At 39.4% G+C, this 26,421-nt stretch overlaps 1 protein-coding gene across 3 annotated transcripts in view; it reads right to left on the bottom strand.

The window, feature by feature from the left end:
* CPQ (carboxypeptidase Q) overlaps nt 1–26,421 on the bottom strand; it is a 383,503-nt gene that overhangs the window by 218,244 nt on the left and 138,838 nt on the right. For all 3 annotated transcript variants that reach the window (XM_059394904.1, XM_059394903.1, XM_059394902.1), the window contains one exon: nt 20,891–21,098. In XM_059394904.1, coding sequence (XP_059250887.1) covers nt 20,891–21,098 — 208 coding nt within the window. The remainder of the gene's footprint in view (nt 1–20,890; nt 21,099–26,421) is intronic.

Genomic DNA, 26,421 nt, shown 5'->3' with positions numbered 1-26,421 from the left:
TATATATATATATATATACATATATATATGTATATATATATATAATAAGTAAGTTCTACTGGGTCTTCAATTTCCCTACCTTTTTTCTTAAAAAAAAAAAAGGGATACAAGTTTTCTGGGTGACTCAATGTTATACTTAAGAATTTCCACCATTGTAGGTATAGCAATCTAGCTTTGTGGCTATACTTAAGTTTTTCTGTCCCTTCCCTCAATGTCAGAATGTCCTCCATCATTCCTTTGTCTGCTAATCTGTATGTCCTTAAAACTCAGATATCTAGGGGCACCTGGGTGGCTCAGTCATTTGAGCATCTGACTCTTGATTTTAGCTCAGATAATGATCTCAGATAATGAGATCAAGTCCCTATTGCGGGGACTGTGGGGAGTCCATTTGAAATTCCCTCTGCCCCTCCCCTCAGCTTGTGCTTGCTCTCTCTCTCTCAAATATATAAGTAAGTCTTTTTTAAAAAATCAGAAATCTAAATTTGTTCAAAATAATGTGCTAAGAATAGCCAAAACAATATTGAAGAAGAACGAAGTTTAAGGACTGACACTACCCAACCTTAAGACATACTATAAAACTATAGTAATCAAAACAGTATGGTATTGGTGAAAGAATAGAAAAATAGACAAATGGAACAGAATGTAGAGCCCAGAAATAGACTCACATAAACATATTCATCTGATCTTTGACAAAGGAGCAAAGGCAATTCAGTAGAGCATAGTCTCTTCCACAAAAGATGCTGTAACAACTGGACATACACATGCAAAAAAAATTAATCTAGACACAAACCTCACTCCATTCACAAAGATTAACTCAAAATGGATCATAGAACTAAATGTGTATGTTCACAGACATAAAATTCCTAGAAAATAACATAGGAGAAAATCTAAATGACCTTGGGTATAGTGATGCCTTTTTAGATACAATACCAAAGACACACTCTGTGAAAGGACTGAATAACCTTGGCTTCATCAAAATCAAAAACTTCTGCTCTTCCAAAGAAAATATCAAAAAAACTAGAAGACTAGACACAGACTGGAAGCAAAAGGCATATCTGATGAAGGTTATTTATCCTAAATATACAAAGAACTCTCAAAACTCAACAATAAGAAAATAACTTGATTTAAAGATGAGCCAAAGGGGCACCTGGGTGGCTCAGCCTGTTAAGCGTCCAACTCTTGATCTCAGCTCAGGTCCTAATCTCAGGATGGTGAGTTCAAGCCCTGCATTGGGCTCCATGCTGGATATGGAGCCCACTTAAAAATTTAAAAATAAACCAATAAATAAAGCCAACGCTCTCCCCACCTCACCTCCTCCTTTCTCCAAAAAGAAGAGAAAATTTTTAAAAAATTAAAATGAGCCCAAAACCTCAACAGATGCCTCACCAAAGAATACATACAGATAGCAAATAAATATGAAAAGACGCTACGTATCATATGCCATCGAGGAAATGCAAACTGAAACAATAAGATACCTTTCTATATGTATCTTAGAATGGCCAAAATCTAAAACACTGACAATACCACATGCTGGCTAGGCTGTGAAGCAACAGAAACTGTCATTCATTGTCGATGGGAATGCAAACTGGTACAGCCGCTTCAAAAGGCCGTCTGGCAGTTTCTTACAAAACCAAATATGTACAATCCTGTAATCATACTCCTCAGTATTTACCCAAAGGAGTTGAAAACTTATGTCTACATAAAAACCTGCACAGGGATGTTTACAGCAGCTTTATTCATCATTGCCAAAACTTGGAAATGGTCAAGATGTGTTTCAGCAGGTGAATGGAAAAACTGGTATCCAGATAATGGAGTATTATTCAGTGCTAAAAAGAAATGAGCTGTCAAGCTATGAAAAGACATGGAGGAGCCTTAAATGTATATTACTAGATGAAAGGAGACAATCTGAAAAGGCTACACACTGTAGCTTCCAGGGTTTTTGACATTCTAGAAGAGACAAAATAGGAAAATAATAAAAAGAAAAGTAGTTGCCAGGGCTAGGAGCAGAAAAAGATGAGTAAGCAGAGCACAGAGGATTTTCAGGGCAGTGGAAATACTCAGAATGACACTGTAATGGTGGACACATGTCATTATACATTTGTCCAAACCCACATGACACACACCAACAAGAATGAACCCCAAGGTCAACTCTGGTGAAAAATTTTACCATTTGGGGAAGGGATGTTGATGATAGGGGGAGGGTTTGCATGTATGGAAGCAGTGGGTACCTGGGAAATCTCTGTACCTCCCTTTCAATCTTGTTTTAAATGTACAACTACTCTTTAAAAAGACTTTTTAATAAGTAAGTCTTTAATAATAACAATAATAATAATACGCTAAAGTTCCAAAAGCCCTTGGTGAGAAGAGCAGAAGTACCATGTACTTTCTTGCTACATGGAGGTTGTGACAGCTATAGGGAGCTGCTCAGAGGCTTTGTCTCTGATTTCTACCTCAAGTTGTTGATAAAACTTCAAGCTTTGGATTGGTATGGCATTGTCAGCAATCCATTTTGCCAAAACCATGGGATTCCTATGTACCAAGCCCATGTACCATTTAGTACAGAATTAAATAAATAAACAGTACAAAATTAAAGTAAATATTCTTTAAATAATAAAAAATGAAAGTATGTGTTGTCTACACTCTTCAATATTTTTTTCACTCACAATAAACCTTTTCTGTAACTAAGTTTCATGACTGGATTATCAACAACATCAAACCTCCCAAAACATGTAAATCCAGAGCCAAAGCTTACAGGCTGGAAAAATAAAGTTTCTGATGTGAACCAAATATTGACTGAAACCAAAACAAAACAAATAAAACAAACCTTATGCCCAACACTAAAAACATCTGCTTTGTTTATGTACCTAAAACATCACCTTGTATTGCCCTTTCAGAAGGTCTGTGAAATGACCAGTAACAGTACAGTGCAAGGTTGAGGGAAAGAACTTCCCTGCAAACATAAGCAAACAGCAAATGTCACATGAATTATCAGTGTTCAGAGGAGAAATTCCGCCTGTGTCTATAAAGGTTGATCTCTCTCTTCCTGTTCTCAGGGTATGTTAAGAGTATAATGATTCATAGATTAGCGCCTGCCACAGTGCCCTGGCCTTGAATTTCAGAATGTTTTACATGGACCCAAAAAACCCTCACATTCACTAAATGCCTTCCCATGATATTTATGACCACAGGTTCCCTTTCAGGCAAGTAGGAACCCAAGATAACAAACTGTGTGGCAAAAGGGCCAAAGGTTTAAGGACTCCTCTCTTCATATCTCGGCAAGAATTGCCAAACTGTAGTCACAGCTGGGGACTGTCTAAAATGTCAAATTTTTTGCAGCTTAGGTAACAGACCTGTTTATTAAATAACTAGTGGGGCTCAAATTTGAGGCTTCTTCCCATAAAGGTCTGGGAAACATCAGTGATAATAAATGTAAGTGATAGTAAGCAAGCCCTGGCTATCCTTTTGGGGGGATGTAGACATCTCACGCTGAGTCACTATTATTTCTGTTTCTTGGGAACTTAGAAGAAGAACTTCATTTGTATTTCAAGGTTTCTGTTTGGGTCAACCATGAACAAGAAAGAAGAGGAATGAGAGGGAGACAAAGAGACAGAGAGGCCACCTGGAACGTGAGCTGGGAGCCTGATAAGAGCTTCCCCAGTCATGCCATCTGGTGTGTCCTGGCACTTGTCATCCAAATTGCTGTTCTTCCGAACAAATTTAGTTTCCCCCAGACAGTTCAGCCTCAATGAGCTCATACTGTCTATCTGACACCTGTCAAAAGAAGAGTGAAAGATTTCTCCAAGCCACGAATCGAAGGCGAGAGGAGACAGACACGGAGAGGGAGAGGTGAGCAGGAGCAAGAAAGAGGGCAAGGAGATGGGCTAGGTGCGAAGCAGGAGCAGCTCCTTCTTGGAGGGCCAGTGTATTTTTATCTTCACCTATCAATCTCATGCCAGAAGGTGGGAAAAGAAGGAAAAAGGACCACTCCCCATCGTATTTGCTGAGGAAAAATATGATTGAACATATGAAATATGAAAATAGTACAAACTACCTTCACTCTCATCTTCTGTCATTTGGGCGGCGGCGGCGGGGGGCGGGGGGGGGGAGTCCTGTTTGTTCTGTGTGGTGTTTTGTTTTGTTTTGAGTTAAGAAAGGAAGAACCAGCAGCAGAGAAATCTGATCTGCTTTTGACAGCATGACCAAAGCTCCTTTTCCATCCCAGCTGGAGCAGGATTCAGTAACAGGCAAGGGCAAGTGGAGGAGTGATTTCATTAACTCGGTCTTGATTTGGAGGTCTGCATAGCTGCAGATCTTTTCTTCCTCCCTAGGTCTTGGGGAACTGCCAAAATGGGCAAAGGAAGTGAGAATAATGGCTTGAAGCTGCCACAGGGCAAATCTCTGGAAGGGAAGCTATGGTCGCCAGGAGGATACTAACTGTGCCTTTGTCTTCTAAGTTGTAAGGTAATAGGGAATCAAATTTAGAAACTGTTATTTGCCACAAGAAGAGACTGAATAAAGAGGAGGAAAGAGACAAGATGGAAGGTACGAAACAAATGAGCCTCACAGAAACATAATGTCTTTCAAATTCCACCTTCCCAAGCGGAAGGCCCAAGACTGCACAGCTCTCTTTGGTATCAATTACTGTGGGTGTTAGGACATTTGTTTGATGTTTTCTACCTTTTATTTTCCCAACCTGGTCTCAGTTGGAACACATGTTTGGTCTCTTTTGCAACCCTTAGTAATATGATCTTACAAAACCTTTATCTACGTATTTTTTCCTTTATTACTATTTCAATTATATCAAGACTATTATTTCTTAAACTGGACAACAGAGAAGCAAAAAAACCTTTTCCAAAAAGTCCAGTGATATAATCTTGATCAAGTTACTCAAATATAAAATGTGTCTAAATCTCCCTGCTTCCCAAGACTCTTGCTAAGGTTCTACTGAGATGACAGATACAAGCACAAATACTTAAAAGTGGCTGAATATATGTCAGCTCTTTCCTCTTCCTCTCTCTGAATCAAGGGACTCCTAGAATTTATAGCAGAAAATCCACATCAGTAATGGGCAGTATATAAGCATATGTCCATACACTTCAATTTTCTCAGGGAAGTTATTCCAATTAAGATTAAAAAATCAGCATAATATCAACACCTAGTTGGGGCATTCATGAGCATCAGAATTCCTTTCAAAAAATATTCCAGTGGAGGAGTATTTGAAATACGCCATGGTGTTATGGATACAGCTGGTGCTAAGCAACATGAGGCATGTAAGCAGCAAAGATCTATTTCACAGCTTCCTTCCTTAGCAGGAGAAGGGATGACATTTTGTCGGCCTCACCTCCCTGGAGATTAAAAACTAAGCACCAGGGAAGGCCAGGCAGCTGACAAGTAGGCTCTTTCCCCACCAGGAAAGGAAAACACAAAGCCTGTGGAAAGTTTACCTCTTCATAAGGTGAGTTTCCATTTCGTGTGAGAATGTTCATGGTACAGTTGCTAAAAGTCCTATCGGAACGAGCAACGCTATGTGGCATTCCAGAAGCACACTGGGTAGGCTAACTCTTAAAAACATCAATTGGAGTGGGTGGGAGGAGGAACCCCACAAAGATTAAATCAATGCATGCCTAAATCAATGTACTCTTAATCCCAGGAGGCTGGGTGTAGTCTGACAGAGATCTGCCTAGGGGACTTGAGAGAAAGGAAGCGTGGTAGCAGGAGCTAAAAGACATGTGTCTTTGTTCTGCCATTAACTAGCTGAGTGACCTCAGCCCCAAATTCCTCATCTGTACAATGAAGGGGTGGAGCAGATGTTCTCTAAGGGCTTGCCCAGCTGTAACATTTTTGAAATCTAGATTCTAAAAGGAAAAGGAAGCAGAAACAGGAGGAAGATGCTTGTAAGAATTCCCAGTGCCATACCACTAAAAACTGAAAAGTCCACCGAAATGTGTATAGTGGTGAGGACAAGGTCGGGGAGGATGGTGTTAACTACACCTTACCAGGAGCCCAGCACTGGTCTATGCGCTTGACAGGTGTCAACTCTTGTAATCCACTCGGACTTCCTTTCTGTCATACTTCCCATCACACCGGACAAAACCGGGATAGATACCGGCATTCTGAGCATGCAGCCAAGAAGAAGTTGATCTGGGGTCATATTAGTTTGGGTTGATGGGGCTGTATTTATGCAATTCACAGTTGTCATTTCCATCCTGAAATGGCTCCAGGGACTACTGGTGTCATAGGCCGTCTTGTGCTGAGAACTATCCTGCAACAGCTGGCAGTGAAAGTAGGGAGACAGTGGTAGAGACCCAGATGCTAGTCCCTAGGGAAACTCTTCCAGTTATCAAACTGTAAAACTACAAATGAATGATTCAGTTCTCATCTATGCTTACTTTTCTAAGATTGTATTTTATTTATTTGAGAGAGAGAAAGGGCAGAAGCACAAAAGGGCATGGGGGAGGAACACGGGGAGAGGGACAGACTCCCCACCGAGCAGGGAGCCTGATGGGGGGGGGTTCCTCCTGGACCCCAGGATTTGAGCTGAAGGCAGACACTTCAGGCCCTGAGCCATCCAGGAGCCCCTCATCCATGCTTACTTAAAAAGGAAGTTCTTTCCTGTCAAGAACAGAGTTAATAATTCAGCATATATTATAGTCACAACTTTTAATTTTATATTTTATCTTTCCTTTTTGAGGAAGTCACATACAATGGAATTTAACAGAATTTCTGTGTTTGTGGGGGGCAAACCTGGAGTTGTACCACAAACAGTGAGGACACTTATGTATGAAGTCACCTGATCTGCATGTGTCAACAATTTGGGGCTCACGTTAGCATGTATAAACATATCTGTCCTAAGCAAGTCTGTCAACACCAGACAAAAGACATACAAAAACCACGATTTACTGAGAGAGAGTAATGTACTTTCTCATGATGAACAGCCTCTTAGATTATTTAGGAATACAAATAGTGAAGAGTAAATCCCCCTGAAAAAAGACTGAAACTTCTTATTGATTTGACACAAAATACTGACAAATATAAAGATAACAGAAAGTTATAAGATGCCACTAAAGAGGAAATAGAAACCAAACTCATTCAAATGTCGTCAACTCATTGTCAACAAGAAATACAAGAAAGTATAATGTCCTGAAATCTTACTACTCATACATGGAAGAAACTTAACAGCAGCTTTCCAAAATCTGACACAATCCTAAAAATGTATATGGTATTACCAATAAAAAGCTGTAAACCTGAAATAATCTTTCCCAAACTATCAATAATAAAAACTACATTTCTATCCACTGTGCTGGAGGAAAGACTGAATTCTCTTTTTATTTTCTCTCTGGAAAATGTAACACAAAAGCATAGTCATATAAAAAGCTATCAAAGTGTAGGCAAGCAAAAAAACATAGAAAAAATACAGAAGCTTGACAGGGAGTTATTTAATAAAAACATTATGACATTTTTCTGAATTTTGTAATGTTTGTATTATTTGGCAGCTTTCTTTAATTTGTAATTTGTTACAATTTTTGTTATTCTAAGTAAAAGTTGATTTTTTATCAAAATTTTTATTTGCCCCTCTGTATTCTTTAGAGGCCCCCAAATTATGTAAGAGCCTAGTCCTGCAAAACTTGGGTCCTCCCCTGGACCAAAATATGTAAGACACTTAAAAAATACTTATTGAATGAATAGAATTGGAAAATGCTAAAAATTAAATTCTTCTCCTAAATGTGAAATATCTAATTTATGGAGTAGCAACCAGGGTGGCAACGGGCATTCATTCAGCTTTTAAACGATCACCTTTGACCTGCAGCTAGCCAAGGCTGGTTACCCTTTCACAACCACTGGTAAGGAGGGTGAGGTGGAATGGGTAGATAACTTGCAGTTTTCTATTCTCCACCATTAGGTAACCTCCTCCCAAAGAAGCATCTTACAGGCCTCTGCAAACCCACACTGAGACACTTACTTCTCCTGGAAAGGGCTCTTTGAAAACACATGCTTCAACATCAGCTTGGGCAGAGCAAAAAAAGGGAAAAAAAAAAAAAAAATCTAGGGAAAATCAGAAGTAATTGCTAGATTTAAGATTTTTGCTCATTTATTTTAACAATTAACAGCAATTATGTATGGGGCAAAAGATCTTCATTTGCATATCGCATACACTGGTAATGGTAAACTCTAAAAATAACTTCAGGAGTTATTACTCCAAAGTGCGTGCTGCTAATGAGAAAGTTCAGAGGAAATGGTATTGATTACACCCTGCTAATTAGTTGACTTATCTGAGATAGCTTGGGTTCCCCTGGATATAAAAGGTGAATTCCTTCCAGTGCTTAAAATATTTGAGCTTATTGTAAAATACTAACTTTCACATGTATTAAGCACTTTGAAATTTTTGATGCTTTGTCAAAAAGAATAATGACTGTAATGAATTTTAATAATACAATTTTAAAAATCCATGGGGTGATACTCAAAAACAGTAAGAAGAGGAAAAAGGTTAGAGTTCCTCTTTACAAAAGTAGGCCAGTTAATAAATGTGAGCAGAATCACTGAATTAGAAAAACATCTCCCACCAGCAATGTAACGACTGATTCAGACAAGGATCCTTAACATATGCTAAATTTTCATTGGGTGAAATTTTATTGGGGGATTTAAGATTCCTGAAATCTCAAAGCATCTCACCACAATTACAAAGTATTTCCCCTACAAATGTGAAAAGTACCTTTCCAATGAAGAAATCCAGAGATACTGCCTTAAACAAGTGATCACACTCAGGCTCACTAATAAAGAAAACTGACATTATTTGCACCCTTATGTGATGCAATAGCAGGGACGCAACATTATCCATATAGAATTCTTGCCAAAAATATTTAATCTGAGTCTAATAATGAGGAAATAACAATCCCAAACTGAGACACATTGTGCAAAACAGCCGCCTGTATTCTTCAAAAATGTCATTAAAAAGACTAGGTAACAGTTCAGACTAAAGTAGACTAAAGTTACAGGACTGTAACTAAAGGTACAGGACAATTAAATGTTAAGGATGTCCTTGATTGGATTCCGAAATTGGGGTGGGGGGGGGAGCGAGGACATTACGGGAATGAGGAACAACTGGGGCAATCTGCATATGGATAAACTTCACATTATGTAACAATGTAAATTTCATAGGTATGACAACAGTGAAAATTCTGCATTATGTTAGAGAAGGTTCTTGTTTTCCTGAAAAACATGGTAATGTGTTTCTGGGTGAGGCTTCCTCATGGCTATACCTAACTCACTTTCATAGGATTCAGAAACAGAGAAAGAGACTAAATGTGGCAAAATATTAAATAATGAATGTTGATAAAGGGCTTATGAGTGAACACAGAAAGCAACTGATGAATTCGAATTCATCAATTTTAAAATGTTTATTCATCAAAAGACAGTGCTAAGCCAAAAAACAAAACAACATAAACTAGGAAAAGGCAAGGCATCAACTGGGAGAAAGTACTAGCAAAACATATACCTGAAAATGCACTTGTATCTAGAATAAATGAAAAGCTCCCACTACTCAATAATTTAACAATAATCCAGTTGAGATGCCTGGGTGGTTCGGTTGGTTAAACAACTGCCTTCGGCTCAGGTCATGATCTCAGGGTCCTGGGATTGAGCCCCACATTGGGGTTCCCTGCTCAGCGGGGAGTCTGCCTCTCCTTCTCCCTCTCCCTTCCCCCTAGCTCATACATGCACCTTCTCTTTCTCTTTAATAAATAAATAAAATCTCAAAAAAAATAAAATAAAAAATAGAAACAATCCAGTCACAAGAGGGGCAAAAGACAGGAACAGACTTTTCACAGAGGAGGATTCAGAAATGACCAATAGGCACATGAAAGACTGCTCCACATCATTAGTCATAAGGGAAATGAAAATCAACATTTCAGTGAAGTACCAGCACACACCCACCAGAATAGCTAAAATTAAACAGACTGACAACACTAAATTTTGGTGAGAATGTGGAGAAGACTGAACTTTCACACAGGGCTAGTGGAAATGTAAAACGGTACCACCTCTCTGGGAAAAGTTAGGCAATCTCTTATAAAGAGTTTATGAGTCATTTAATATTCTTTCAATTTTTACCATAGATTGATATTTTTCCAAAAAAAAAAGTTGGGGAAAAAAATCTGTGATACTTTAGAATGTGGCTTCAGAAAACAGACATGATTCAGTATTTATTTATTTCTGGTTGGTTCTCTATTCTTTTGATCTTTGATGATTTTTTTTTAAGATTTTATTTATTTATTTGCCAGACAGAGATCACAAGCAGGCAGAGAGAGAGAGAGAGAGAGAGAGAGGAGAGAAAGCAGGCTCCCTGCTGAGCAGAGAGCCCGATGCGGGGCTCGATCCCAGGATCCTGGGATCATGACCTGAGCCAAAGGCAGAGGTTTTAACCCACTGAGCCACCCAGGTGCCCCCTTTGATGATTTTTTTAAAATTGTTATTCTTTCACATATATCTCATGAGTACTTGTCGTGTGCCAGACAATCTCCTATGTACTGAGAATATAATGGTATACAGGAGAAGGATGTAGTCCAGTCCTCATGGAATTTATATTCTCATGGGGAGAAACATCCTAAACAAGTAATAGGTAGACAGACAGAAGTTACCAAATGTTATTAGGATTCTGAGCAGAAAGAAGAGGTACTAGGTAAGAGAATTATGAGGTACTAGGTAAGAGAATTAGGTAAGAGGGAAAATGCTACTCTACATGGGATGGTCAGGAAAGGCCTTTCAGGGGGGAAAAAAACCCCAAAAAACAAAAAACCTTTCAGTAGAGAACTAAAAATTGAAAGGAAGACAGCCATAGAAAAAGCTACAGAATTCCAGACAAAGGGGTTCAATGAGTGCAAAGGCCCTGAGGTGGAAAATAGCTTGGATAGCATTTAAAATAGAAACTCACTGCTTCTCCATCAGCAGGCCAAACTGATCACTGGTCTGAGTCACCCTCAGCTTTAACACTTACATGCAAGAATAATTCCAAGCATTCAATGTGAGGCCAGAGTGGGGAGAAAAGACAAAGAGCAGAGTTTTAAGCCAAAGACTGAAGAAGACAATAGTAGTTCCTGAAATTAGGAGATAATCAGAACCAAGGTCTCTGGAGCCCATATTGTGGAGAGTTCGGGAGTTCTGTTTTCTAAGATGAGTTAGTTCCTATCAAGCTACCTGCTCTGTCCAATCATGACCTAATGATGACAATGACAACGGTGACCATGATCAAAATGTCAATTATAATTCACCGAGTGCTTCCTAGGTATGAGGTCCCATGTCTAGTGCTTGATCTCATTTCATTCTGTCAACAGCTCTAGAGGTAAACAGTATTCTCCCCACATCGCAGATGAGGAAGCAGGCTCACAGTTGTCAAGCAGTGTGCAAGAGGTCGGCCACACAACCTCTCTGTGGCCAAACCTGCACCTGAATCCAGGTCTGTCTGATTCCAAACTCCATGGTATATACTGTCAGATTTGTTAGCCTCCAAGGTTTCCCTGTAGTACCTTCTGGTTAGCGCTATCTCCAGAAGGCTAAAGAAGCCAACAGGTCATGTGGACGCAAGGAGAATTTAAGAGTCGCCTTTAGCTTTCATGAGAGAGAGGGAACAAAGGCACAGGCAACAGTGAAAGACTGACTATAGAGGCTACTCAGGAATCTTCTGGTTCATATCCTACACTAGACATTTTTTCAAAGGGAACTGCATAAGCAAACAACATTGTCATAATCCTGAAACCTGAATTCAAAATGCATTAATTTCTTTTTACCACCCGAGATTCAGAAAAACATGCCACGGTGATGTGATTCTTAAGCTTGTGCTTTCAATAATCAGAAAGCTGGAAAATAGAAGGTGAACATTTATATACATTTTAAAATTATGAATGCAAAACACCAGCCAAGAACACATTTTTGTATCAAGGTTATAAGCAGATGAAAAATGACAGTCAGTACTAGGAATGCAAACAGACCATTAATTACAGCAGCCTCACAAAGCACTACAGTAATATGCAGTTTGCAATACTTTACCAACATTTACATAACTATGCTCTCAGATTCTGGAGATTCTATTTTTGATAAGTAGCAACTCAAAAGGTTAGTCACCTCATCTACAGTATTATTCAACTCCTATGAATGTGAAATGGTGACACCTTGAATTCACAGGTTAGCAAACTGGATTGGCTGCCCCTGCCTCTTTTTTCATTCACTGCAGCACTATTGTGGGCCAGGCGTTGAGCACGGCCCTGGGGACACAGAGATGAAGACACACGGCATGTCCCCAGGAGAACTGCCAGGCCAGAGAGAGAAACAGACCGGCAAACGCGTCCCCCAGAGTCGGGACAAACTAAACAGGTGGAGACGGAGATGACAACACAGCGCTAGGGTCGCAGAGGGCTGCAATGACAACAGTGATACCAAATAAATTACTTTTTTCTCCTCTTCTCCTCTCTTCCTTTTCTTCCTCCTTCCCTCCTTCTGCCGCTCCACACTTTTCTTCCCTCCTTCCTCTTTCCGTCGATAAGTATATCCAGTCATTATTGGACGAGACTATAGAACAGTAGTGCTTTACCTGTGCGTAAAACTGTGTTAGGCAATAACATCTCGTTTAAAAACCTCACAAAACACCAGGAAGAAGGTACCGTCATCTCCTCCGCCTTACAGGTGAAACTGAGGCATGGAGTTTACACAGTCTGCCAAGGTCACACATCTGGCAAACGGCTAACAAAGATTCCAGAAGCAGGGGGTGAGGCTTAGGAGTCATTGCCCGACTCTATCTACTTTGAGGGAGTACGGCTGTCACCCGAACCTGAAGCAGTAAGATTTCGGTGATTAAAGACCATTTTGGAATTTCTAACAAAGGCCTTCTAAAAAGAATCTGCCTTCCAAAATCACAGAGAGGGGAAAGAAAGGGATGATCAGAAGAAAAAAAAAAAAAATGCTGCATTCAGTGTGGGTCTTCTCTGGTTTCCCCCCGCGGGAGCACAGTGGCCCTCCACCTGCATAAATGATGAGAACTGGCATTCTGCTTGATTACTGTGCATCTGTTATGAGCCTCAGAGTGAATTAAGCAGGAAAAGAACCTACTAATGGCTGACCCAGTTGCTGGGTTTTGAGTCATGGCAGTATCTTCCTTATTTTGTAATTCCCCGGAAGACACATATGCCCCCCAAATTGCAACGATATTTCAAAACAATTTAAATCAAGCTTCATAGCTAATTATGCTAAGGTCACGCCAAAGAACCAAACCACCAGGACATCAAAAATCCAAGATGGTCTAAGTGTGAAGCAGCGGCATTAATTTTCTCCCATTAAAAAAGCAACAGGAGGTGGGGGGGGGGACAAGCTTTTTTTTACTCTCTGGGAATAACTGGTTTTCAAAAATCATCCAAAACAGACCTCTTAAGACATTTCACCTCTGCTCTGAATGTTTTAAGCTGGTCCTCTGATTACAAAAATGTTCCTGTTAAATCTCATCAAGATGCTTTCTTAAGATGAAGAATGTTTTATAAATTGTAATAGCTTTAATCAGAGCCCTCTTTGAAGCTATTTAACTCTATGATGTAGCCCAACCAGCGCTTCAATTATGTCATTTATCGACTCTGTATTAATTAAGTATCATTATAGGGATTGATTTATAGACCTTTTCACGGCTCTCTCACCAGATGGTAGAACATTCGCCCTCTCCTACGCTCCATAAACATCACCTGGATTCACTCGTCTCTCTCCAGCTGAATGTTTAATCAGATCTTAGTCCATCTCAAAGTGGATTGATGCTCTTCCTCCTCCTCTTCACTATCCTCTATTAACAAGCGATATAAAACATAAAGCAGGAGAAATTTACAAAGCAAGTTCTATCAACAATCACTGCCACCTCCATGCCTCCTTACCCAGCGAGGTGATTCAATTTTCACAGTGAAGTGGAGGGAGAGCCTTTTGCTTCCTTAGCTGATTAAAACTTAGTCTGTGTTCAATTATCTGGGGCAATGGAGAAAATAACTGGAAAGAAAATGTGTATTTGGCAATGAGAGCACAACAGACAATTTGGCCTCAGTGGAGTTACCTTCTGAATAGTATTTTACTTGGGCTAATATAAAAATTACTTTGCATTCTTGAGCTCACATGTTGAGAAGGCAGGAGGCAGAAGTCCCAAGGGCCGCTGCATTGCAAGGAAGGCAGCCCAGAATTTTAAATCGCCTTGGGTGATCCAAAAGGTAGATAACAGAGAAATGGAAATGCTTACCTGTTACCTCTTTTTTTTTTTTTCTTAAAAAATATAAAAACCAGGTTAATGGAACTTCTCACAGCTGCTTCAAACTCAAAATATCTAAAAACCAAGCTGCTCGTGTTGCCTGCAGTCAGCTCCCCCTTTTGACCCCGGACACTTCTTATCATTCTCTGGTCACCAAGCTGGGTGGAGGGAAACCAAGATACTTACACAGACTGGTAAGGGTACATCCCTCCAACTAAATGGACTTGGTGGCTTATCCAATCTGCTGGCCTGCCTCATGGAACATACTAGATGTTGCCAGATCTCGGTTTTCTCTAAAAACCACAAATTACTATTTCTATGTCAACTCTCATGATTTTTAAACGTTGGGCTGAACTGAACACAGACTCATCCCACGATTTTTGATCCTTGCCTTACAGTAAACTTCAATGCTTCCTCCTGCCCCCTTCAAACACAACCAAGTTCTGATCACTTTTTCACACTATCCCTCTTTGCTGTCTCTCACTTCCCATTCTCACGGCCAACACGGATGCCCTCGTTATTTCACATCTGCATTAGTAGGGCACTCTCCTGTCTTTCCTTCTCACAGCAGGCTGCCCAGTCACCAGACTGATCTTTCTGAAACATTAGTTCCCAAATTTTAACATACGTCAGAAGCACCTGGAGGGCTAGATAAACCACAAGCCCCACCACCAGGCTGTTTTAATTTAATGGGTCTCAGGAGAGGCCTGATAATTTGCATAGCAACAAGTTCCCAGGTGAGGGTGCCAATGGTGTTTCAGAGACCACCTTTAGAGAAACATTACTCTAAAACATCACCCCCCAACTCTACCACATTCAGTGATTCCCCATTTCCTCTACATAAACTCAAAACTCCCCACTCTGGTACTCTGGATTCTTCATAACCTGATCTCGTCGCATTCACCCCAAAATTACATTTCCCTGATCTCCTGTGAAACCTGTTGGCTTATGCATTCTCACCTTGATCATGTACACAATGTCTTTACACCCCTCTTCTATTGTTCAAGTTCAACTTCTTCATTGAGTATATTCAAAATCCACTATGTAGCCAGCCCTAATCAGATTTCTGCTATCCCTTTTAGATTCCAAAGCATAGGTTGCTTGGTACAATCCAAAGTGCATAGAATTTAGAACCAGAGACTCTAATTAGGAATCCTAGTTCTTTCATTAGCTGTGTAACTTGATTATTTAAGCATTCTGAACCTGTTTGGCAGATACCAATTATCTGCCTCCATTGGATTGGATAAAGAAATAATTGAAACAAACTATTCAAGCCATCAGAGATGCATAGTACATAGTAGATGCTAAATAAATGTACATTTCTTTCCTTCATTCCTTTCCCCCATCACTTATTTGGCACTAAATACAAAAAGAGATTAGTTTTATATTTTAAGCTTACCCTCCTCTCTTCTAGCCAGACAGAATATTTCTGAGGAACAAAAAACATGTCTAATTCATTTTAATAACCCTAAAGCTTGGCAACTTCTGAGCACTGGTTAGCTCTCAATAAATATTTACTAAAAAAATAATTAATTTGAGAAAAAATGTAAGACAAATGGTTCTTCCGCAGAACTTAAAATAATAATTATATTATTATGCTTATCCTTAAAATATCCTGCTATGACAAAGGCAAAAGGTATTTTACATACAAAAAACTAAAAAAGATCTAATGAGAGTCCCAGTTGATACTTAATGGTGAACAAAAGAAAAGTCACTATAAATGCATTAACAAAGAAAAAAAAAATCTTCTCTTTGAAGTAAATTTGAGCACACAAGAATACTAATAATGGCAATACAGAGAAAAGATAGCAATGGGCCAGAGATATTGAAGGCAACAAGTAATGGACGTTTTACAGATGTTTCTTAAATCATTCATCATGTAACCATGTGACTATTATACTTCCCATATGGCCAACATATATGGTTAACTACACAGGCAAGTGTCAAGTCAAACATTTTCTGCCTTTTAGGGGACTCTCTGATTTTGAAGCCGAGCAGAAACTAATTACAATTTCTATTCTGTTCCCTACTGTTGCTGATCTCTATGCTACTCCTAAACGGAATCCTATATCACCACCACTCCCATAGAACTATGGGTAAAATGTCGGAGAGAAGGGAGCAGTTTGATTAAATCAGCAATTCAAAACATCATTGTTCACAAATGTTGGGGCAGAAAAGAGATATACTCTGACAATTTAGGGCACCTTGATATTTTCCTTAAATACAAAGCAAAGTGCTCTAAAAATCACATTGTTTTTAACTTATTATACAAAGGCGACACAGTTTGGACAGAGAGCATCTAGAATCTGGTTACCTTGTTTGTCATTAAAAGCCTTGCCCCCAGGGTGCCTGGTGGCTCAGTGTGTTAAGCCTCTGTCTTAAACTCAGGTCATGATCTCAGGGTCCTGGGATTGAGACCCATATTGGGCTCTCTGCTCAGCGGGGAACCTGCTTCCCCCTCTCTCTCTCTGCCTACTGCTCTGCCTACTTGTGATTTCTCTACCTGTCAAATAAATAGGTAAAGTCTTAAAAAAAAAAAAAAAAAAAGCCTTGCCACTACTGACCATACAATTTCAAACAAGTTCATTCCTTCAACAGAACAGTTCCTGAGTGACTATTACATAGCAAACATACAAGACCATGGAGATATAGAGATATTAAATATATATATATAGTATATATTAAATATATTTGGTATTTTATAATGTACTAGTATTTAGTATTTTATAATATAGTATATATCAAATATATTTTGTATGTAGTATATATTAATATATTAATTACACCATTAAATATATATTATATACATTATATATACATATATATATATTCTTTTTCATGTTTGTCTGGAACTTAGAGTGGAGTGAGGTGATTAGGATGGACTGGACAGTTTACTTCCTCTGAGGGCATAAGGACAGACCAAATTTCCCAGCCTCCATTCTGGGCAGTAAAATTTGAGTAGAAGTAAATAAAGTACACGGTGTTCAGACCTGGCCATGGAAAACCTCCCATTTGATTACTAACTTTCTCTATCTTCTTACTTGCCAGCTGGATGCGAAAGAGGGCTCTGAGATCTTAGAGGTTATGGTGTCACAAGATGGGAAAGAGCAGAAGGCCACCTGCTGAATACCTTCTTGGAACCATTATATGAGCAGTCAACCAGCTGCTGTTGTGTTAAAGGACTGAGACTTGAAGTCGTTACAAGAGTCAGTGTCCCCTACTACACCAGGAACCACAACTACTCCAAGACATTATGATACAGAGTATGCACGGTATGGTGTGAGAAGAAACACGTGCTCACTTGAGCTGGAGCTAGGTGTCAGAGAGGACTCCTCAGAAGAAGAATCACTTAAGACAAGTCCTGAAGGGTGGCATGAGACAGTGAGGAAGAGGACAGAAGGCTGCGAGGGGAAAGCATATTGCAAAGTCATGAAGCCTTGAGGAAACGTGGTACATCAGGAAAGTGTTAGTGACTCCTGACTACTAGAGTGTGCAGCAACGTTGGGAACTGGAGCTACTCAATACGTGTTTGTTGAAACGACTAAGAGCAGAGCCCATGAGACATTGTAATTACCAGAAGCGATGGATATGGGAAGAGGGAAAAAGTACTCAAGAACCTCCTAACTTAGGAGGGAGAATAGATGATACTCTCTTCCCTGAGGTAGGAAATGCAGGATAAAGAGGTAAAAGGATGAGTTCTGTTTTGAAGAAAAGTGCAGTGTAGATAGCTGTGGAACATCTGAAAGATGTATCAGGAGGTACTGGGATATAAGGGCCTAGGGCTCAGGCAGCAGTATGGGAAAGAGGTGGGTTTGGAAGGTGTCACAGTGGAGATGGTGGCTGAAGTCACAAGCATGAAGGACTGCTTCGTGTTCAGAGTGAGAAGCCAGATGAACGGAAAACAAAGAGGGAAAGTGGGAGAATGGGAAAGGGTGAGAGCAAGAAAGAGAATATAAGGAAAAAGTTACAGAAGCCAAAGAGAGGAGGTATTTAGCAAGCAGTCAGCAGTGACAAATGCTTCAGAGAGGGGAAGAAAGATGATGGCCTGGAAAAGGTCCATTATATTTGACAAGTTGGGCTGCTATTTGTGACCTTAACAGGTTCCATTTCAATACTGGCAAAGCCAGATTAAAATGGTCTGTAGAGTATTCCATGGAGCAGTGGGTGTGGTGCATAAACAATGAATTTTGGAACACTGAAAAATTTTTTAAAAATGGTCTGTCGGGACACCTGGGTGGCTCAGTGGGTTAAAGCCTCTGCCTTTGGCTTGGGTCATGATCCCAGGGTCCTGGGATTGAGCCCCGCATCTGGCTTTCTGCTCAGCGGGGAGCCTGCTTCTTCCCTTCTCTCTCTCTGCCTGCCTCTCTGCCTACTTGCGATCTGTCAAATGGATAAATAAAATCTTTAAAAATAAATAAGTAAAAATAAAATAAAATAAAATAAAATAAAATAAAATAAAATAAAAATGGTCTGTAGAGTGAATGATGGATGTAGAAATGGAGACAGGAACATAAAATACTCTTTAAGGAAAATTAGCTCTGTGGAACAATGAGCTAGAAGTGGACAAAAAGGCAGAGTTTGTTTTATTTTGGTTTTATTTTTCAGGATGTAGGATTTAAACATGATATTATGCTGAATTGTCTGAACTTTAATTTCTCTATCTGTAAAATGGGAATAATAATGCCCCTTCTGCTTGGTTCACTAAGTCGTCAGAACAAGTAAGATGACATATGTGAAAGATTCTAAAGTACTGTGTAAAGGGCAATGTTTTTATGTATTTATAAACATCAAAAATACGAAGTTATGAGTCAAGAGTCCAGTGAAATATGGTTAGCTATAAAATCAAGGAAAAACTATAATCAGTCTAGATCTAGAAATATGAAGAAAAAGAAAGATGTCTTTTTAATATACAACTATAAGTTGTTGACCCCAAATGTTAGAGGCTAACAATAGATGTCTACATCCTATGCTGGGCAAAATTTTTCTGGGGCTCTTGGGTTATAGCCTTGGTTCCCAGATATCTTCATTATAACAGAAAAAAAAAAAAAGTCAATTAACCCTGGCAGTACACTAAGTCATTTGGGAGTTTATTAGTCTTATGAGTAGTAGTCCTTAAATAAATATTTTTGGCAATTACCCAGTTTCACAAAGCAGCAGACTAACTCCATAATTTAGATCTCATGACCAGTGAAATCATAGTGAATGGCCACAGCTTGCTGAGGAGGATGTTACTCTAAGCGGCGATTGAGGTATTCTGGGAAGGAAACTAGTCAGTTTAGGACTTCCCTCCCGGGAAGATGAACCATTCAAAAGAATATGGTCCAATGATTATTTCCTTAGTCCCCAAACCTTTAGTCTCTACATAGAATGTTATTTCAGCACTATGACATCAGTGGAACTAGTTCCTCTCATAAAACATTTTAAAATGGTTTTAACATGTCCCACCTTCCTCCCTGGAAGGTATCTTATCCCCATAAAAGAAAAATGTCCCTTTCCTTTTTTCTTTGTGCTTTTGGACAACTCCCTTCTGACTTGGTTTTCTATTTGCTGATGTCTCCTCAGTTATATTATTTTCAAGGGTTCAGGGTGCTAATTAAGGTCAAGCAGCTGTGTCTCCAGCTCCAAACAAAAATTGTGTAGAATAAATAAACTCTCCTTTACAATAGATACTAATCTGATCTTGAAACCCAAATAAACCGCATTTCCAATTGTTTCTGCATGCCTTGTTTTCTTTTTTTTTATCTTTGGGAGAACAGACTACGACCAGAAGGGGGTACTTCTTTTATCCATGTTTATATCCATCAAATACTTCGCCCTGAATGTATGACACTACCATACGTAGCTATTAAACTAGGCCAAATGTCTATAGGTCAAGTCTTAGAACTTTTACCTACTGCAATGCTAAATTTTATCCTAAGACTGAGAGTCAATAAAGCACTTTGCAGTTACCTCAACCACAACTACAAAGAAAAAGAAAAAACTTATGTTGCTCTTGAATACCACAAAACATTATACAGACCTTTGCAGAAAACCAAGTATCTTTCATAAATTCCTCTCATTTATTCTCAAAGCGACATTGTAAATTTAAATTCTTCATCATTGCTGATTCACAGAAGAGAATGCCGAGACCCAAGGAGTTTAAGAACATTCCCAAGGCCACATGCTTGTTTGGGAGCAGAACCAGATCTATATCCAAGATCCTCTGCTTCCTCCTCTCTTTCCACTATACCACAGACAACTCCCATCATGTTACCGACTTTATTTTTATTTCACTTCTCTAGCAACAATGGGAAAAGGCCTGGCTTCCTCTGAAGTCCTGAGGAGCCTTTGATGAAACACAGACGTGAATTCAGTTCTCCCTCCAATGAAAATACATAACATATTGGTTACATAAGGAATGTTATGGGGTCATCAAGAATGTGGAAAGCTTTCTAAAAGAATGTACAAATAATGCTTGGAATCCTAAAAAGGCCAAAGAAGATGTTACAAACAAATGACCGAATATGGAATGGGGAGAAGTTCCATAAACAACCAGTATTTTCATTTGAATGGTTTGTTTTTATTTCATAAGGGCTCCTCTTTCATGGACAATCCTGGTTTTTTAAAGAATTTCAATTGAACACCATGACCAACCTGTAGATGGAGAAGGAAGCCACTGAGCGAATCAGGGACGCCAAAGCCCCCACTTTAGCAGCTTCCACTGCCCCCTGGACCCGGTACTGCACTGTCTTCGAGTAGTTGATGTAAGGTTGATTATAAACAACAATCTTGCCTCTTGCTTCTGGGGCCCTTCTCTGCAGTTCCTCGAAAGAGGTCACCACCAGAACTTCTGCCGTAATGCCTAGAAATAAAAGTCATACAGACTTAACTTATGATTTCCAACCGGCCAGGTTGAAATGGCACAGAAAAGTCACACATGCTTTGTCTGCTACATCTGACAAACTGGTTTGAGGAGATCAAAGTTTGAGAGTGATTTGCCATGGGAGAGAGACTGCAGAGGTTAGTCAGTTTCCCAAGGGAGAGAAAAGGCATTCAAAATAATAGGACATATGACTCAGAAGGTTTTTCAACTCACTTGACCAGCTGGTACTAAATCACAAATTGCTTGAAAAGATAGTTTTTTACCCCTTCTTTCCCACCCTAAGAAGTCATGAGTTTCACAGAATGACACTAATTACTTATACAGAAAATGCACTTTACAAAGCTCCCACTGGGATTAATGAAATACATACATATCTTTTTATAAAGTTATTTTGATATGTTGTTAAATAGTCTTCACGGACAGCATACAAAGAATGGCAGTACATGACAAATGTTCTTAGAAGCCAAAAATCTTCAAAAATCCAATTTTTTTTTAAGATTTTATTTATTTATTTATTTGACACAGAGAGAGAGAGAGAGAGAGAGACAGAGATCACAAGCAGGCAGAAAGACAGGCAGAGACAGAGAGAGAAGCAGGCTCCCCGCCGAGCAAGGAGCCTGATGCGGGGCTCCATCCCAGGACCCTGAGATCATGACCGGAGCTGAAGGCAGCAGCATAACCCACTGAGCCACCCAGGCGCCCCACAAAAAATCCAACTTTTGACAAATAGTTAATGTAAACTCTACCAGGAACTACAAAAAGTCAGCTTGCTTTCTTTCCTCCTTTATCCCATATTCTTAAAGAATATGAAAGCTTATGCTTCTCGACTTACAGTACTTGTTCACCACCAAACACAACGCTATTCTCCAGATAAAACTTCTGAAGATGTTATGTAATTGTCCCATAATGCTGTTGTCTCACTTGGAAGAGATGCGCCATCTTTCCTCCTACAAGACTCGCCCAGATCTTCCCAATTAGGGAGCAGCATTTCACAGCCTCCAAGAAGTCATTCAAAACTGCCAGACTAGTGAAGATGTAATTTGATGGAGCAGTTTGAATGACAAGGAGAAGATAGCTAGCATCAAAGGCCAAGTGCAGTGACTAAATAAAACTATGAAAAGAAAGTAGCTGCTGCCTACTGTTTTGTGACTTTAGTCATGCAATAATGAAATACATCGGTAAAAACAGAAGTATCAACATGTATTTGGCATGGTTCCTTAATCTTGCAAAAGAGAGAACTAGGTTTTCCTGGAAGGCTAGCAGATGGCATTAAAATATTAACTGTTACTTGGAAAATCATTTTAAAATACACTGCAGGTATGTGAGAATTCTTGTTTTCGATATAGGCCCCATTGTAATGGACCCTTTGGGCTGGCGCCACTCCTACTTCTGGTTCCCCTGTCTGGACTCAATTTGTACTTTTACTTTAAAGTGAATGACTACAGATCTATAAGCATGTCTCCACCAACAGTCAGAACTCAGAATTTTATTTATAACCTAAAAAAATAGTAATGCACAATTATAAAAAGGAAACCACTAGCTTTTCCACATGATAAATAAATATGTATAAATATACAAAAAAGAGTTCAGCTATACAGATTTTGAGATTCATAACTTTCCAAAACCTACCTTAATACTTGGTTAATACTTGTTACTGTTGGCATAATACAAGAATTTTGTTGATGGTTTTCAGTTGTTCATAATGAGTAACAGATTCAATGGTCCACCCAAGGGCTGTCCCAGCAATGGGGTAATTTGGGCATCTGGATCGGAGCCACTAGAAATGAAGCCGAATTTCTATAAACTTTCATAGGTTGCTGCAGAATTAAAGTCATAGGAGAGTGGTACTTCACTATGTCTGTGCTTAAGCTCTTTTAACAAATGACAGTGTGATGGTGTCCTGGACAGCCAAAACCCATCCCAGACACTACCGTTACCAATGCAAATCACTAGTAGAAGCTGTAGGTCAAAACTTAGGCTGTAAACATAGAAGAAAAATTCAATTAACTGGTGTCCTGAAAGCTTAGAGTTATCTCTGACTCCTCCTTCCTTCAGTCCCCACATCTAATTAATCCTCAAATACTCATAATTTCAGGCCTTAAACAGTGACTGAACCCAGGTCCTCTGTTCCTTCCACTCTCTCACACCAGGCCCTCATTACCTCTGGCCTAAGAGCCTGCTATGGCTCTCTCTCTTCCACCCACCCAACACCACTGGTGTACAAGCCTCCAGCTCAGCTCCCCCAAACTTCACCTCCACAGAGCTGCCTGAACTAATCTGAACTAAAGTCAGATCAGCCTAGGTCACTACCCCTGCCCTGCCCCTCTCCAGCTCTGCTGAAAACCATCACTTCAACACACCATTCAAAGCCTGCCTCTCTCTACAAAGATGATTTCCCTTTTCTTACAAATTCCATCAAAAATACACTTTAAAGTTCCCGTTCTTACCATGTCAGTTCACTCCTCAGCATCTTTGTTCACACTACCGTTCATCACGTCTTGTTGATCTCGTTCTCCCAACTCCATCATGTGACTAACACCCATTTATCCTTCAGGATGCCATTTAAGAATCTCTTCTTTAGGAGGCATCCCCTGGTCTCTCATCTCCTGTCTCATTCCCCTCCTTACCACCCCCAGGGAAGCCTGGCTTATGAACCGTCTTCCTCTGGGCTTTCAGAGCATCCTGGGCCTACCTGGGCACTGGGCAATTGAAACTCGGCCTATTTATGACTCTCTCCACCACGTAAACTGTGATCTCAGGGACTGGAGCTATGTTCATTTTTGCTAGCATCCCCTGGGCCTAACACAGTGCTTGGCATATGCATAGGCAGTCAGTCAATAAACACTCCTTGAATAGCATTGCTCCAAGTAGGGTACCACTGACTGGGTCTAAAGCATTTCCATAAAAGTACAATTTTACCTTTAAAGTTTGATAGCACTTCTCTCATAATAACTCAGCAGTCTGATTCTCTTACCACCCAGAGCACAGCTGCATAACAATAACCAAGCGAAAAGGGCCTTGGGGCAGTCAGAACAGGAATATAAATTCTAAGTATGAAAACTCAATGACTTGAATATAAGAAAACTCCTCTGCGCTCTCTGAGGGACTCTCCACCCTTACTTCACACAAAATTCTAAATCTAGTATTTAAACCTATAAACCATGAGAAACAACAAATCAAAAGGAAGAGATACGGTTGGAAGCTGATAGTACCAGAAAAAACAATGTCAGAGATAGGAACATGTAAAATAACAAATGCTGACAGAACTTTCTGCAGTGCTGGAAATGTTCTCTCTCTGTGTTAATGCAGTAGCCATTAGTCACATATGGCTCTCGAGCACTTAGAATGTGATTAATGTGACTAAGAAACTGAATTTTTAATGTCACTTATTTTAATTTGAATAGCCATATGTGTGTAGTAGCTACGATGTAGAACTCACAACCACTACAGACTCAGCCATTATGTAGGCAAAGAGCCAAAAACAACTCTGATGGCCCTGGGGACCTTGCTTCATGACAGTTCAGCAACAGACACGAGAGTCATGGTGATGACCTCCGGCAGCAGTCACAGACCAAGTGGACTGTGTTCAGTATCCATCTTTCAGGGTATGTAGAGAAAGCAGTTAAAGAAGATTTTTGCTCAAGCTGAATAAAATAAAATGAGGCCACCTGGAAGGCTTCGCTCATCTATGTTAGTTTGTGTTGGACACATGCTACACAAAGGAAATACACAAGTTCTCCTACAAATCAACAGGCTCCTCTTCTTTTCTGTGCTCTCATCTCTCTTCTCCCCATTCTCCATTCTCAAAGATAGTACACGAAAGCCCCTAAGAACACCAATCCAGTGTCATATTTACACTAAGGCCTACCCTGACTTCCCTATCTACAAGTGCAACCCACTCCCAAATCCCTCTCCCTCTTCCATTGCTTCAACTTTTCCATAGAATTTATCAGCTTCCAGCTATACCTACTACAATCATGTAAGCTCCATGAGCAGGTAGAATCTTCTATCTGTGTTATTCATTAATATTATTAAAACGCTTGAAATTGTGCCTGACATACATTATGTGAAATTCTCTCTCTCTCTCTCTCACACACACACACACACATTCATAATCATAAATACATGCACACATGCATATACGGAATGAAGCAAAAGAAACCAAAAAAGAAAAAATTAAAGTATAATAATACCCATCTCTGATCACTCTTCCTTTTCAAGGAAGTTGTGTATTTCTGTAGGTCAGGGTAATGGATGATAATAGCAATAATAGCTATACTTGAATATCTATTGTTTATACGAATGGCCAGAGAAATTGCAAAGTAGTTATTAGGAGGATACTGATATGCAGAGAAGTCCATTTATACAACTACTAGGTGTTGAAGCTGGGTTTTGCATCCAAGGATCATGGTCCTCCTACTAATTGCACTGCTATCTTCTTTCACAAATGTAAAATAGAAAGTCTCGGTATTTTCATTTTAAGGGGAATAAAGAGGAAGAATAAATAGGTATATAAAAAGTCATTCTTAAGTTATTTTATTTTCTTAGTCTACCCAGTATCCAAGTACTACTGTCACATTAGGTCCCTAACTATTAACAGGGGAGTTGGGAGGGAGAAAAGAGTCATCAGACTCTTTTAGAGTAATGAAAAGGATTATGATAGTTAATTCTGAAGAAAATGTGGGGCCGAAGCTAAGAATATTCATATTATAAAGCAACTCTCTTGGATACAGCTGATTGTACCACAAAAACTGTAAAAAGTCCTCAGGTGCCTTTTTATTCTCCACACCTAATTTTTTAAATTGATCAATTTATTTTTTAAGCAACTTACCCCGTGCATAATTACCACTGTGGTCTCCTTGCAGAGACAACAGATGTTGGCTGCTGTGGTGTTGGCTCAGATCATTTTCTCTATGAAGAATTTGATAAAGAGACTCCACACTTAGTATTTTCTAACTGGATTCTCCCCAAGAAAAGTTAAGAATAGGAAGATAGTGAAGTGAGAATTTTTATGTCTCCTATTATTAAAAGGAAAGGAAAAGACTACAAACAGAAAAAAAAAAAAAAAAAAAAAAAAACATGTCTCTGGGGCTTAATTCTATGTGGTATGTTTTAGAAAATTAATTCTGATTTCAGAAGATTTAGCCTCCAAACAGGAAATACTCCAGCCCCACCCAAAAGGAAGCCTAGCTTCTTACTCTTATCAAATAATCTTATACTGAGTACACTGCACAAGATAACTTCATCCAGTGGAACAGCTGGTTTTTCCTGAACTCTGTTATGGAGAAGGAAAAATAGTTAT

This window comes from Mustela nigripes, chromosome 3 (assembly GCF_022355385.1).
Source record: "Mustela nigripes isolate SB6536 chromosome 3, MUSNIG.SB6536, whole genome shotgun sequence".
NCBI lineage: Eukaryota > Metazoa > Chordata > Mammalia > Carnivora > Mustelidae > Mustela > Mustela nigripes.
This window is presented reverse-complemented; position numbering and strand designations above follow the sequence as displayed.